This window comes from Vulpes vulpes, chromosome 2 (genome assembly GCF_048418805.1).
Source record: "Vulpes vulpes isolate BD-2025 chromosome 2, VulVul3, whole genome shotgun sequence".
In the NCBI taxonomy this organism is placed as follows: Eukaryota; Metazoa; Chordata; class Mammalia; order Carnivora; family Canidae; genus Vulpes; species Vulpes vulpes.
The window spans coordinates 43,179,051-43,195,060 of record NC_132781.1 but is presented as its reverse complement, the minus strand read 5'-3'; the positions used below and the strand labels follow the sequence as shown (position 1 = coordinate 43,195,060).

Below are 16,010 nucleotides of genomic sequence, written 5' to 3'. Positions count from 1 at the left end.
CCTGACATGACCTGAGACAAAATTGAATTAGGTAGAACCTGACACTTAACTAACTGAGCCACCCAGGCACCCCAAAGAAGTGGTCTTTAATTTGTGTTTATATAAAAGGAGGCAGCTAAAATGATGATGGTTATTTGAGATTTGTTATTTGGAATATGGGCATTTTGGCATTCCAGATCTCAGTTTTATTTATGTATTTTTTAACCTTCTCCCCAGATCCCAAGAGGATAATCACTTACAATGAAGCCATGGATAGTCCAGATCAATGAAGGACCAGACTGCCTATTTGTAACCTTTCTGCAGCATTAGAGCCACCGTTCATGGGGGACACAAGGCTTTTATGCTCCTAGATCTTCAACGCAGCAGAGGAACCATAAGTAGAATCACAGGATAATATATACAAATATATATATATACATATATATATATAGTTATTTAAAAAAAGGCAACTGAAAGTAATTAGACTTCTTAAGGAATCAAATTTATTTCAAGAGACTACACATGGTTATTTAATCTCCGGTACTGAATAGTTTTTTTTTTTTTTCTTTTTTCTTTTGTTAATTTTTGTTTTTAAGTGTGAATGCAAGTGATTAATGAATACAGACTTATTAACAAGCGTGGTTCTAAAGTTCCTGCTGTCATCAACTTGGGCAAGAAATGACCCACTGGAAAGGCAAATCCACTTTTAAAAGATCAGTATCTTGTTCTGTGACTAAAGTGATACACTAATCACGGGGAACCCAGAATGATTCAACATTTTTCCCCCACTCCTCCCTTGATCTTTTGGTTATACTTTGAGCCCTGCGAGAATGCTGGATAAATGCCTTGAAGTTTGCAGGGGTGTATTTTTTTAGCGAATATGATTTGCATGTCTTGCCAGGAGTTAAGCAGCCTCTGTGGGGTGTCGGGGAAATTCTTTCTTTCTTTTCCTTTTATTTTTTGTGGGGTGGGCTTAGGGGGAGGGCATTGAAGTTCTATAATTCTGGAATAGTTGATGGTACATAGTTCACTTGGCTTTGGTTACATGGACTTTAACAAGTGAAGAATCCATGAGTGTCATTTGAAGAAAAGTTACAGAACAAACAATTGGCTTTAGATATTTAATATGAAAAAATATTCCTTTGCCCATATTTTAATGTAATTGTATAAGTGGGAGCAAAAATATATTCTGCTTTTCAACTGTAGGTGCTCCAGACTTGCTCTCTGTCACTAACACTAAATGTGCTGTTTTCCTTGTTTTTCATTGAACATCTAAAGAGAAACTTCTGTACCTTTCTGTAAATTCTTTTAGTTTTCAGAAAATTCTAAAAGGGGAAGAAAAATTTCCATGAAAATTATAAAACTTTTCATGTTTTTAGCCAGTGAGGAGGAGGTAATAAACCCTACCTATAGAAGGTGTGTTTTCATGCAAACTATACTTCTGAGCTTATTAGCTTCTAATTATATCTTAATAAATATATTTTATTACTAGAGCAAAATGGGTTTTTTAAGGAAAATAATGTGAAATTCTGGAAATTTTCTTTTGGGCAGAGAGGAGCATTAGCCCTGTCTTATCATCACATTGCCATCCTGTTGCACTGCAGCTTGTATATAGCATGCTAAAATAAATTTTCTTGTGTGTGTGCAGAAATTAAGGGTCCAGTTTAAGATTGAGTGATGTTAGTGGCATAAAAACAAGTTCTCTGGCCTGACATAACATCCCATCACATCTCTCTCTCTCTCTCTCTCTCTCTCTCTCTCACACACACACACACACACACACACACACACAGAAATTAGTATATCCATGTATGTCAAATACAGGTTAAAATAGCAGGGCATTTATATAGAGAGGTGTAGTCTTCTAATAAAAGTAGACTGGATCCCTTGGGGTGTTTGGAGGAGAGGGTACCTACTTCTGCTCAAACCCTTTGCTTAAGAAATGTCCAATTTTGAGTGACTGTAGTATGGATGAGTTTTCTTGTTTTGTTGATTATTTGAGACTTTTAACATGTAGTTTGTGAAAGAAGCTGTTGGACTCCACATAGAGTAGAGAAAATATCTTCAGTCTGGATTTCTGCCCTGCTTAGATTTTAAAAGTATAAGCATGGATTGCCAATTCCATTTGATGTAAACAAAACTTTTTATACATAATATATATATATATATAATAACTTATTGTATCAGTCCAGGTTCAGAAACTTGTGGTAGGCCAGTTCCAGATAGTTTCATTTCACCTGTAAACTGTATCACTTTTACTGATATTGTAATTTTCAAATGTATAATATGTTTACAGATGTGCCCTGCATTTAGTCTGCCTTGTTCCTATTTTGATTTTTGTTGAGTCTCCTGCCTGCTTGCCAAAAGCTAGGATGCTTCAGGCCCATGTACAATTGAAAGCAGAGGCATCCTTGAGCTTTAAAGCATTGAACAAACTGGAAAATGCAACATACCACATACTGAAGTGAAAGAAGTCTGTGTTTTTGTGTTTTTTTTTTTTTTTAATAAAAATTTTCAAAAAGTTAAAAAAAAAAAGATATAAGGTTGATTAAAGGACAAAAAAGGCTCCAGTTTGTTTTATAGGTTTTAAAGTTCTGCTGTGTGTTCAATTGCCTTGTGTAACCACTTGTCGCCTTAGGGCCAGATTTCCCCCTCACCTCCTCCCCTTCTTTTTTTTTAAACGTCCATTTTGCTTGCCTGGAATTTAAAAGCTCTTCTGTCTCACAACTCACAAGAAACTTTCTGGGTTTGTGACATAGAGGTTGAATGAATATAAATTTAAAAAGGAAAAAAACCCCAGCCCCCATCTAATTGGGCTTTTTAATTTAGAAGCAACACTTAAAAAATATCTTTAGAAATATGTTTTTCCTACTTCCCTTCCATATCCCTCAGGCCTCCATGTTTAGAGAAGCCAAAAAGAGAATGTATCCCTTACCTGTTTGTCCAAAGGTTTTTGAGAGTTCACTTCTAAATGAAACAATGCAACATTTCACCTTGATTTTCTCCACTGAAATTTCCTTGATTATATGGTTAGAGGTATATAGTTAGGAATGTCTTTCTGGGAACCCTAGTGCCCCATCATATTATTCATCAGTATTTTTGGGCATTGGGTTAATGGACTTAATTGCCTAGGTACAAGCAGGACTTTGGGACAAATCTCCTTTATGCTGTTTGGTAACACTTAACTCTACTTGTCGCAATCTTTCTCCTTAGGTCCTCACACAATTCCTTACAGAGCACTTATTAAAAAAAATCTTAAGAGTTGATCTGTTTTCTGATTATTTTTGTGTAAGCTTCTAAACAAACTTCAGCTGTGATTAATTTAGCACATTTAAATAACATTAATGTGTTATCGTTTGGTATAAAGAATTTTTCTTCAACTCAGAGTATTAGTACTGTAGCATAAACCAAATACAGTCTAGAGGGGATTTTTAACATCCCTCCATTATAAAGACTGAAAAAGGAGTGTGTGTGTGTATGTGTGCGTGTGTGTGTGTGTGGTGTGTGTGTGTGAGGGACAGAGGGAGATAGTAAAAATTAGTAAATGAATGTGTGTAAGACTTAGTATTCAGAGAATGAACTTGTATTTATTTTGTGCCATTTGTTTTCATTACACAGAATTAAAGTCAGGTGGTTTTAATCCTTAAAAGGGTAGTATTTGAAAAATGGCACTAAGAATGAAATCATGACCTATTTTTTTAATAGCTATGAAGATACTAATTATGGGTGAAGATTTCTTTTTAAATCTGTCTTGATTGTAGGCTTCTGTGTCACATACCACTCTTCTTGTAGATGTCTTGAATAATTCCCCCTTCCCCACAAAAGACAGGGTGTATTTATCTTTCTCTTTATTCACCCCCACCTTGCTGAACTGAAGTTAATTGCATAGCCTTTCCTCTGACTTTCTTAGAAATGAACTTTCACATAAAATATATATACAGCATCTGTAGTTAGCCCTTCCTCCTCCTTTCTGGGAGGGGTTAGACAATAATTAGGAATTTGTTAGTGCCAGTTTGTTTTTTCTTGGAATAAATGGCTGGAGAAATTATCTCCATTTTAGAATTTTGCTGTTCTCCTTAATCATCTGCTTACCTAGTCATTGAAAATTGCAAAAACTTGATAAAGGAAAAAAAAGTGCTGCATTGGTTTTTCAAATAAGTTTCTAGGGAAATACAGCAAATCTCATTAGTATTGTCCACAACACAAAATGTGTTTCTTTACAAAACATTACATAGCAGCAGTAGTTTCATACTTGGTTGTTAGTCTTGTTGCTAACCCAATTGGAGGCATCTAATGGTTTATTTTCTGAAAACTTTTAAACACAAAAAGCCATTTAGTGTGAAATTTTATGTCCTACCCAATGGCCACAGGCAAGGAAAACTGGAAGAGGACTTTGATTTAAAGTTGTAAGTAAGGAGGAAGTCATTCTGTCAAGGCTTTCTTCAGAGAAGTAAATGTAAAAGTCCCATTTCCAAGGATTAGGAGTATAGTTATGCCACTGGGCTATATCCTCAACACATGATCCTTGTATACCTATGCTAACTGCAAAAGACTATATATAGTAGGACATATTATGGACAATTTTTATGATCACATCTGTTGATGGTGTACTAGTTGAATTAGATTCTGATTGGGCAGTGTCCTTTAATAGTCCTACCCATAATCAAACTGCTACATTTTGAAAGAGGATAGAATTTGCTCATCTTTTCTCTCCAGAGTATTAATACTTATTTAAATAAGGGGAGGGGCAGAGGGTAAGATTAGAAGTATGTTTAATAGCTGCTCTGAGTTTACAGATACATAGGTTACCTTTAGTTCTTAATACTGATGTTATTTTTATTAATGTGGCTAATCAACAGAGCACCAGGATTTTATGGTGACAAAGATGGGCTTATGCTTTGAGTATCTTAAAATATTTCTTTTTAAATATACCTAAATCTGTTTGGCTGCGTGAGAGCCAGGACCACCTTGGGTTGGTTTAAAGAATGAAATCATTGGTTCCCCTCAAATGCACTGCTTTACTGAGTTTTAAATTTCACACTGTTTTGCTACTCATTAAGAATAAATAGAATTTTAAGTTGTCTGCATAATAGAAACACCCAGTGAAGCATGAATGGTGTGTTGCTTTGGCATTACTGGGAGTGTCCAATAGCAGTTAATAGAAACCTATGGAACAGCCATCCTCACGTGTGTTGGGATTGCTGATTCAAACTTCCCTATTTATCCACAAAATTTTGCTTATGTCCAGAGTTCTAAAGCCATTTTATAATACTGCAGTATCCCTTTTCTACAGCCTTACTAAAATAGCTACAAACATATTCCAATGCAGTATCCCTTTTCTACAGCCTTATTAAAATAGCTACAAACATTTTCCAATTCAGTTTCGCTTTCGTTGTATATCAAAGTTTTATTCTACAGACCAAGAAACCAACTTGAGGTAAATTACATAGCTTTCCATTTACCCTTTTTTCCTCAGGTGCTAAATAAAGGCTCCAAAAATGGATACTGCTTTAGTAATGTCTTTTATTCTTAAACATTTCTTTTGCTAGATGTAAAGATTTGGTGTTAACAAAAATGGTTTTAATATGTAAATATGAATGAATGCCTTTAGTTTGCCTGTTTGTCTATTAAGTCTGTTTCGTTTATCCTCAATAGAGGAGGATCCTTTCATAATCTTGAATACATTTCATTAGGAATTGTTGCATTAGGAATTTTTAGAGTGAAAATACAACTGTTTTCTGTCTTGGATTAATCCTGCTGCTGCTATGAGAAACTGAAAATCAAGAATGTGATGCACTTTTTACATTACTATATACCATACCTTTATAAGTTGCTTTGAATACCTTTATGGTAGCACAGCCACTAACAAAAGTGAATGAATTTAAAATTTTTCTTCAGGAGGGAATCAGTACAAATAAACTATTTATGGTATTGGCCTATGAAGGACAGTAACTTATGAAAATAAAAATTGTTAGTATTACACTTTTTGGCCTTAAAATGTCTTCTACTACTGAAAATCTTTTAAATCTTAGTTTTGTTTCTGTTCCCTCTCTCTGCCTCAAAAAGAGGATTTTGGAAGAATGGTTTAAAGGAAGTATCATTTTGTTGCTGATTTATCTTTTAGAAAGAAAACAATTGTCTACTATATAAGTTGGGGGCTTTCTTGTTTGTATACAGAGAAATAATGCCATCCGAGCCAGTCAGATTTAGTATAATCAAATCAATCAAAACTCAACTATTCTGCTTCTTTAGTGTATTTTTACTTAACAAAGATAAACTTTAGTAGGAATGCTACTTGACAAGAGGAAGTCATTTCTCAAGCACATACCCAAACTTGAAGGAGACTGAACCCAAAATAATGGAGGAAAAAAACACCAAATGGGGTGGAGGAATATGAGAAAGATACGTGGTCCAAAGCTATCTGGTTATATTTTGATGTTGCCAATATTGCCAAGCCAAATTTTTAATTTGCTTATTTAATATGTTTGTTGGCCAGAGATCTATTTTTATATCAATGTGCCTTGCATGTATATTAAAAAAGTATGGAAAGGCCATGTAGTAATGCCTAGGATAGTTGACGGTTCTTACCACCTCACTAATTTTTATGCAGTATGAAATGCTCATTCTATCGCCCAACTGGTGCTCTCTGTTTAAAGTTATAGGTCTTGTCACAAACTGGAACTATTTTATAAACTGGGGAAGTGATTTAATTTACTTTTTTTGTTGTTTCTTTTTTTGTTCTTAATCTGTTAGTGGCTGTTCTGTAGTGGGAAATAGTAAGAGGATTCTTCGCTCCCTTACCCTACCCCCTCAGCACCTTCTTCAAGTAATGTGATGACACCATTTCTTGTGTGCTTTGAAAAAAGTTTCAGCTTGCTGTCTCCTTTAGTGTTATAAAAAAAAGTGTTATAAAAAGCATTGTTTGCAAAATCTAGGGAGATAATGGAGTCCACTTTAATTTGGAATTCTATGTGAGCTATGATCCCAAGTTACTGGCTCTTTCCAACTTAAAAAAAATACTGTTAAAGCACCTTGGCTTAGAAAATCTTAAGTATTTATGTCTGCAACAATTGTCTAAAAATAATGAACTGTGCAATTCTTGTCATTAAAAAAAGAAAAAAAAAAAAGATCTGAATTCTCCCTAATGTGACTTGTTAGTTTCTTTGTATTTCCTGCCAGTGTAAATGTGAAAAGCTTTGCTTGCATTACGTTTTAGAAATGCATTTTGCACACTCGAATTTTGCTGAAGCTCCATGAAAAGGTTAGATCTAAGTAGATGAATAAAGCTATGCACATGTTTTGAAAATTTAATTTGTGTGTCATTACCAAAAGTGACCTATCCTTATTACTTTGCTGTTTTTAGCTTTACCATCTTTAGAAACATGGCTCAAAGTAATAGTTCTAGGCTAGTTCATCAGTAGAACTAGAAGAGAGGAAAACTGGCACCTATTTTAATAAACTTCAGTTTAAATGAGAGCTGGACTTGTATCTATTAAAGGGCTTTTCTTGAAACAGGGCAGTTTTATCAGCTTTACAAACTTCTGGATGCTCTCACTTCCTCGTGGAAACTTTGGTTTATTTGATCAAATAGAAATGGGAGGTAACTCAGATATGAGGGAAGGACCTTTGCCACATGGAGTTCTGTGACAATTCTGTGTTTTAAGCCTGGTTTAAAGGTAGGATAATCTTTTCCCCTTTATTGCTTTAGCATATGTTTGGTTTTACTGAATGAATGACGAGATTATAATCATTCATCTATTTAAAGATCAAAGCACAGGTTATTTTAAAGATAATGTGTATCTTTTAAAAGTTGCCCAAGCGGATTAGAATAAAGTGAAGAAATTGGGCGAATTTGGTTAAATTGCTGCAGTCTGCATGTACTAAATAGCTTTACTTCACATGTATGTGTACTTAAACAATTGTGTAGATGTACTGGCCAGGTTTGTCAAGTCATCTTTTAAAAGATTGTTTTGTAATCTACTTAGGACTTTTAGAGAAGAGACTAAATAAGTTTAAGTAGAAGATAATATTAATGGTACTTTCCCCATGCTCCTAGATCTAAAAGAAATATTTCTGATTTGTAAGTTTTTTCCAATGTGTAGAAGAGGGTTACTTCTCTATCATCAAGTGTGCTTTTGATGTATGTTCTGTTGACTTTGAAAACAGCAAAAACCCTTCTTTCTAAAAGTGACGGTCAAAAACTAAATCTAGTAGTCAAGATTGCAAAGGTAGCCCATCATGCCTGGCCTAAAAAGTAAAAAATGCAGGAGAGTAGTAGCGTCATCTTAAGTTGGCCATGGCTACTTCTCCGCGTCTGTCAGTAGTTCACTTATGTTCAGTGTTAGAACAAACATTGAAGGAGCAAAGTAATTTCTGTGTCTTGTGTGCATCAACACTTAGGAGCTGAGTTACCTCTTCTCGATCTGCGGGAAAGGATAATTGGACTACAGTTATGTTGAAGGATATTTTTCTTTCCCTCTCCCAACTAAATTTTTTTTCAGTGTTTTTTTTTTGCCCAGTCAAAAAGATAGGCCTTTTCTAGATAAAAGAACAGTGGCCAGAAATTTACCCTTTTGCTAATTGCTTAGGTATTTGCCATAGCTGTTTCTGATGTCATGGATTCTGAGGAAGTGTCAGTTACATGATGATCTTCCTTTATTGATGTCTTACTCCATGTTCAGTGTTTTAAAAATATAAATTACAAACACTCAACATCCATACCCAGATTTACTTATTTTATCAGAAAAAAAACCTTGAGAAATTTGTAGATCAAATTAAGAGACAATAAGTGTACATTGTTGAATAAAAAATTTTAAAGTTTCTGAGGTGTTTGTGTTATCTTTTGTGTGCTTTTAAAAAATATATACTGAAAACTAAGATTGTGGGATGTACAAATTAAGTCTTAAGTGTACCATGGTCATATGTCATTGATTTAAAACAAATCATACAGATGCTTAGAATTGGCATATTTATTTTAAAATGACCTGTGAGAACAGCTATCCTATTCCTTAATGCCCATTGATCCTTAATGTTCTTCAATTGGAATAGGAAGCCAAAATTAAACTAAGCAGTTAAGCAACTAGATCTAAGTTGCCAAGATTCTGAATTTGTGACTTTATGTTGAAATACATGGCAATGCATATTTGAGAAACTTCCTAAGTTTGTATAGCATTGATTTGTCACAAGTTGAAAAAAATCAGTGCTAACATCAACATGTTAGAGTAGGGAATGTGGGGAAGGGATGTAAAAACATTTACCATAAGTGTGTTTGTTTGCCACTATATAGACTGATACATTTCATATGCTTTTATGTTCTTTGAGTTAAGGAAGAATTGTCAGTTGGCCTGCTGAGTGACTTGCAAGGATACAAAAGGAATTGGGTTTTATTGAAGCTTGTCTTTAAAAATTCTCAGCCCCATAGGTGTGATTTATAAAGTATGGTGGGGGACACCTGGGTTGCTCAGTGGTTAAGCGTCTGTCTTCAGCTCAGGGCATGATCCTGAAGTTCCAGGATCGAGTCCCACATTGGGCTCCCTGCGTGGAGCCTACTTCTCCCTCGGCCTGTGTCTCTGCCTCTCTGTATCTTTCATGAATAAATAAATAAAAATCTTAAAAAAAAAAAAATGGTGGGATGCCTGGGTGGCTCAGGTCTTGATCTCACAGTCCTGAGTTCTAGCTCCATGTTGGACTCCATGCTGGGTTTGGAGCCTACTTAAAAGGGCACCTGAGTGGTACTGTTAAGCATCCAACTGTTTTTGAAGGTTGTGATCTCAGAGTTGTGAGATAGAGCCCTGTGCCGGACTGTCCACTGATCATGGAATCTACCCAAGTTTCTCTCTCCTGCCCTTCCCCCCCCCCCCCCCCCACTTACACTCTTTCAAATCTTTAAAAAAAAAAAATTGGGCATGTGGGTGGTTCAGTCGGTTGGAAATTGCCTTCAGCTCAGGTCATGATCTCGGGGTAGTGAGATTGAGTCCTGCTTTGGGCCCCCTGCTCAGCGGGAAGCCTGCTTTTCCTTCTCCTCTGCCCCTCCCCCCCATTCATGCTTTGCTCTCTTTCAATTAAATGAAATCTTTAAAAATCAGTAAAACTGGGGTACCTGGGTGGCTTGGTTGAGCATCTGCCTTTGGCTCAGGTCGTGATCCCGGGGTCCTGGGACTGAGTCCTGCATCGAATTCCCTGCATGGAGCCTGCTTCTCCCTCTGCCTTTGTCTCTGCCTCTCTCTCTCTCTCTCTCTCTCTGTTTCTCATGAATAAAAAGTAAAGCTAAAAGCATGGTAGTTCATTCAGTCTACACAGTTGTTGTTTTTTTTTTTTTAATGACATTTATTGTGGATTTCAGCAGCTAACATAAAACTAGATTGCTTAGCAAGGTTCCTCTTGGAGCTTTCAATCCACTACTGTTGAATACGGCGAATTGATTGAATCTGGGAAGTCTGGGCATGAGAACCCCACTCTCTCCAGTGTTTATAGTCTCCTCCATGATGGTCACATTCCAAGATATATTGATACCCGCGATATCCAGGATACTGGTAGCAGACCCAGCTAGAAAATCCAAAGCACATTAGATTATTAAAACTAGTTAGGAAAGGGGTCAGTACCCTACAACCTGAGTCTCTTTCATCAACACAATTGGTATGGAATGCTTTTACGTTTAGAAAACAACAGCCATTCTAAATGTGCCAAGCACCATTTGTGGACATAATATGGCTATAGCTAGTTGAAAATTAACTTTTGATCATGAAAAAAATGTAAAAGGGCTCCTGGGTGGCCCAGTAAGTTAAGCATCTGACTCTTGATTTTGGCTCAAGTCATGATCTCAGGGTTGTGAGATGGAGCTTCACGCTCAGTGGGAAATCTGCTGCTCTCCCTCTCCCTTTGCACCTCCCCCTACTTATGCATTCTCTTGCTCTCAATAAATCTTAAAAAAATAAAAAATTTAAAAAAAGAGTAGTCAACAAATAATTCCATAGAGAAATATTTAAGAGGGGGAAACACTGACCTTAAGTAGAAGTTGGTACCAACAACTTAAAATTTGAAAATTACTAATAACTAGAATGTGTCAGCCATACCAATATACTAATGTATGAAATCTCATAAACTATAACCATTGATGTATTCATACAAGGTTAACATTTGCAAGAGTTACTTTGAAATGTGCCCCATCCCTGTCTTTTGTACTTACGCCCCACATTGTATCTTCATGGAACCAACTTCATTGTTGAACCAACCCATGGCTTGCAAGGAGGGATAGTCATCACAGATCTCCCATTGGCGTCCAATGAAGTTTTCCTTCTCAAAGATGGTAATCTTAGACTCCTTATGATTCTGTAATGCAAAAAAATTTTAAATCATTTAGTACCCGTGTTGATGGCTGTCATCTTAATTCTTTAATTTCTACATTTTTTCAAATTAAAAAAGCTTTTGGTTTACATTTTATTTTAAGAATGTTTCAGTATGGAGATATGGAGATAAAAATACTCAATCCTGTCCAAATTTAATACCGTAACATTTAAAATGTACAAATAATTGATATAATACTTTGGGGCAACAAAAATCATAGAAAATATAATAAGAGCAGGAAGAAACACACAGCCAACCAAGGGGGTTAATATTCACTTATGTGAGAAAAGATCACAGAAATTAATAGAAAAAGTAAGCCTGTGTGTGTATATGTGTGTGTACAGTGCTGGAAATAACCTGAAGTCTGGTAGGGGATATGAATACTACACAAACATTAAGGCAGAGACTAACCTGTATGAAGTACAAAAACGCAAACCTAGCTCTCACTAGTTCTGCACTGAAGATCTGCCCTCGTAAGTATTCACTTCTGCCAATCTTTTAGCTTAATGAAAATACCTTCTAGTAGGGAAAAAATCAAAGGGCAAATTTGGAAACAGAGGGACCAATGTTCTCTCTTTTATCCTTCCTGCTGCATTTCAACGTAACTGATGAGAAGTAGCACTAAATGTCCATCCACACGCACCCTCTCTTGCACCATCCCCCCACGTGCACAGAAGTGAAAAATTCAGACTCACGGCTGAACAGATGGGGCGGAAGGACATGAGGCGCTCAATGTGGTAGGCGTTACTCCCGCTCCAGGCGTCCCAGCGAGGGTACTCTCCTCTCTCCAAGATGAACTGTTGCCCACAGAAGCTGGTATGCTCATAACCAATCCAGCTGCCAGAGACAAGCAGTGGGGTTTGTTGGTGGTGTTCAGAGCCTACATGGCCTCAGGGAGAGGCATCTTTTTTTTTTTTTATTAAGATTTTATTTATTCATGAGAGACAGAGAAAGGCAGAGACATAGGCAGGGGAGAAGCCGGCTTATCAAGCCAATTTCAAGAGAGCCATGCAAAGTGATACATTTGTCACAAGAGGCGGGGAATGAGCTGGCAGCTACCTGAAGCAGGTTTGTGAATGTAATGTTTGTTTGGGGATTATCCACTGAAAGGGTCTGCTTCACTGACCTGAGTAATGTGTATGAACAAAGTCAGTCTGAAATTAGATTTCCTTTCTCTCCAAGTCACCTTATTCTCTACTTGGAGCTCCAGGTTCAGGATCTAGTGACTGACTATTGCTTTGGCTCCAGCCAAACCTACTGGCTTCTCCCTAAGGAAGCAAAGGGATGAACAGGCAGCTGATGGATTGCTAGTCTCTTGTTTCCTGATAACTTTGTGGGTTCTAGCTCCTGCTGTCACACACCTGTTCCTTATTTATTTATTTATTTATTTATTTATTTATTTATTTATTTTAAAGATTTTATTTATTTATTCATGAGAGACTCAGAGAGAGAGGCAGAGACACAGGCAGAGGGAGAAGCAGGCTCCATGCAGGGAGCCGGATGCGGGACTAGATTCTGGGACTCCAGGATCACACCCTGAGCTGAAGGCAGACACTTAATAGCTGAACCACCCAGGCATCCCTGTTCCTTATTTATTAAAACACCTCAGGTCCACTTTTCACAACCAAGTCTCTGCTACCAGTGACATCTTAAAGTATTTTACTCCCTTTAAAGGGTTAGCTCAGTGTAGTGGCCCACAACTTGTGGAAGCCGGAAGCCTCTCTGTGTGCTATGCTGGCTTCACTTAGGCTAAGGGAGAGACCTTTCCTTGGTGGTAAAGGCTTCAACTATCCTGCCAATCCTGTATCCTGAGTCAGGAAACAAACCATGAGTCTAATTCGTCCAAGAAATTAATCATCAACAAGAAACTCCTGAATGACTAACTGGGACCTGATAGAGCTCTCACGTCCTGGAGTTGAGTTCCTTTTTACACAGAGAAACTAGCCGGTAGTGCCTTTGCAGGAGGGAGTTAGCTGGAAAGAGGTTGCTGCTTGCGGGTTTCCTCTATTTTTCTGTCGGCAAGACAAACTAAAGGGTCCTGTGCCTCTTCTGAGAGAATCCTATGTAGCAGCCTATGAGCTCTAGGGGCACAGATCTGATTCCTGTCACTGCCCCACCCCATGGTCTACATTTCCTTAATGCTCCCCTCCTCAAATCTATTACCAATCCACGAGAATCTTCAGTTCCTTCTAGCTTTGAGTTACTAAATTACACATATAGTGATTTCCTTTGAGACTACCTCCATATGGACGCCTTTCTCCCAGAAATGATTAGAATCTGGGTGAACATCTTTTTTCCCTATCCCCACCTTTATGGCCCCATGTCTCCAGAGACCACAAATATGGGTCCCAAGGTTCTGCTGAGGTCCATACTCACGCGCCGCATTCCACCTTGAGAGACCGGACATTATCAAAACTGCGCTCAGAGACATTTGGGCAGGAGCTGGTGAACTCCATCCTCTTGCCCTGGAAATTCTCCTGATCATAGATGGTTATCTGAATGGAATTGAATGGGAAAACAGAGTTTGAATGTGGTACTTCAGGAAGAGCAGAGGCCCAGGTCAAGAGCTTAACTTTGGTCTGTAGCCCAGGATGTCTGGTAAGGTCTCTTCCAGTATAGACAGGATAGGAAGGAGTTTGGATTATACCACTGGTTGGTGGTGTTTACATGTCCAGGCAAGGGATGAAGTGTAAGGATTGGTTTATGATAGGAATTGTTTGCCACGGACAATGCCTGGTCTAGTGGACAGGCCAAGGACTCATAAACTCTTATTCCACCTTACTTTCTGCATAAATGTGGCCCAGAAGTAAGGACTCTGAGACTCCCAGAACTTCCTGTGGGTTATTTATTATCTTCTCCAGTCATATTCAATACAGAAATGCAAGGTGTAAATGGAGAATTGTGATAAACCCATTTCATACCTTGAACTAGAATTTGGCTCTTGAACCTGGCTAGAGGACAAACTCCCAAAGCTGTGAACTGTCCTTAGAGTTAACCCAGTGAAAAGGGTAGGGGTGTTGAGGAAAATAGTGAAAAGCTGAGGATTAGCCACTTCAGGCAATGGTTACAATCAACCTCAGGCTGAGAGTGAGAAGACCTTGTTTGGGATCTGGTAGCAAATCTCTTTTTATTTCTGGGACTCCAGTTTCTCCATGGCAGCATCATCCACTCCGGACTGCTCTATTTTTTTTTAAATTCTTTTTAAAAATTATTTTATTTTTAAGTAATCTCTACACTCAACATGGGGCTCCAACCCACAACCCCGAGATCACGAGCTGCATGTTCCACCTAGTGAGCCAGCCAGGTGCCCCTGGGCTGCTCTTTTTTAAGATTATTTTAGTAGTGTGGAGGAGAGGTGACCTAGAAAACTAGGTGTCATCTTCCACCCATCATGGGCTTCCAGGGTCATCCTCTGTCCAAATGGGGCATCCTGAAAGATCCTTCCTGAGACAGCATATGGAGGTTGGGTAGACCCTCGCCCTAAAACTGGTATATTACTTGCCAGTCATTCTCCCATGCAAAGCACAGCCCTGGTGGCCGCCCTATGGCAATATCTCATGCTCTGCCCTGTGGGACGGCTCAGTATTCCACGTGATGGAGGTGAGCTTACCTTCCATGGCCCCACGGACCCCGGCATGGGGTTAGTTTGAGCCATCTTGGTGGTTGGAAGGGTTTCTGGAAGACAAAACACGTATCAGTGACATGGCCTCTGGGCTGGAGGTTGAGGTGACAGCACAGAAGAAAGGAAAAGAAGGTTTAAGTCCAGTAGATAGACTTTTACTGGGGTCCCTGCTTTGCCTCTCATTCGCCGAGCCTCCATTTTTTTTCCCATTGGTTGAGCTTCCACAAGCAGTGATGGAGGGGATTAGAAGCAATAATTCAGGGAAGGTGCCAACAGGCCATGGGACCTCTTGGCTTGTGTCACTGTCACCCTCTTGCCTGCTTCCAGGTACCCCGTACGGGTTGCAGCACTGCCTCAGCCCCGCCTACCAGTGTAAACTCCTTGGCTACCATCCAGTCCACACACAGCATGTGGTCCTTTTCCACCTGGCTCCTTACAGCCCCAAGCCACCCGGCACTGCAGGACCCTGCCACCATTCCTTCCCAGGTCTGTCTTCTAGACTCGCCCAGCCTTGGTCTTGCCTCCTCAGAGAGACTTTGTTGCTTTTCCAGCCTGTGCTGACTCACTTTCTTTCCTGACTTCTAGCACTCATCAGAGTCCCAATCTGTCTCTCCATGGAAGGTGTCCCAAGTGAACATCTCTGTGGCAAGGCCTGGGTCTCCTGGCTGACGATTTGGCACTGGGCTGAGCCCAAGTCTGAGAAGCAGGGGGTTGAGGGGAGGATGAGTGGCATTGAAGAAGTCTTACTGAAAGCAAGTGAGCGAGAAATGGGGATGATGATAGCCAATGACATCCTCACTGGATGCCAAGCCCTGCTCTAGACGCTTGATATGCATTAATATATGTCATCTTCACACCCCAAGCCTGTGAGGTTAGTATTGTCATTATCCCCATTTTACAAGGATATTGAGGCTCCTGGAGTTTAGGTAGACAGAAAAAGTGGTAGCAAGAGGAAAGGAAGGAAGGATCAGAGGGAGGGAAGGAGGGGAGAAGAAAGGCAGCTTCCGTGGCTCAACCACAGTAGCCCTTCTTTCTGGCTGGTATCAGCCCCAAGAGCCGATGCACA

General features: G+C 38.8%; 2 protein-coding genes across 2 annotated transcripts in view; one reads left to right on the top strand and one right to left on the bottom strand.

Annotated features, from left to right (window-relative positions):
* NUFIP2 (nuclear FMR1 interacting protein 2) overlaps nt 1-8,801 on the top strand; it is a 31,534-nt gene extending 22,733 nt beyond the window's left edge. Inside the window, exon 4 of the mRNA XM_072747886.1 lies at nt 217-8,801. Within this exon, the coding sequence (XP_072603987.1) occupies nt 217-269 (53 nt within the window). The 3' untranslated portion in view covers nt 270-8,801. The remainder of the gene's footprint in view (nt 1-216) is intronic.
* Nucleotides 8,802-10,358: 1,557 nt separating this feature from the next.
* CRYBA1 (crystallin beta A1) lies at nt 10,359-14,992 on the bottom strand. The gene is made up of 5 exons (XM_026016308.2): nt 14,933-14,992; nt 13,699-13,817; nt 12,018-12,159; nt 11,165-11,307; nt 10,359-10,524 (listed from the first exon to the last, which is right to left on the bottom strand). Exons 1-5 carry the CDS (start codon nt 14,975-14,977, stop codon nt 10,377-10,379), a joined length of 597 nt encoding a protein of 198 aa, XP_025872093.2. The 5' UTR covers nt 14,978-14,992; the 3' UTR covers nt 10,359-10,376.
* Between the last annotated feature and the right edge of the window lie 1,018 nt (nt 14,993-16,010).

Bases quoted from the DNA above. Each gene is read 5' to 3' on its own strand.
- CRYBA1 (XM_026016308.2), bottom strand. From the start codon at position 14,977: ATGGCTCAAACTAACCCCATGCCGGGGTCCGTGGGGCCATGGAAG. The intron at 13,818-14,932 runs GTAAGCTCACCT...AATTCCATTCAG, and splicing joins GGTCCGTGGGGCCATGGAAG to ATAACCATCTATGATCAGGA. The intron at 10,525-11,164 runs GTAAGTACAAAA...TGGATTTTCTAG, and splicing joins ATGAAGATACAATGTGGGGC to CTGGGTCTGCTACCAGTATC.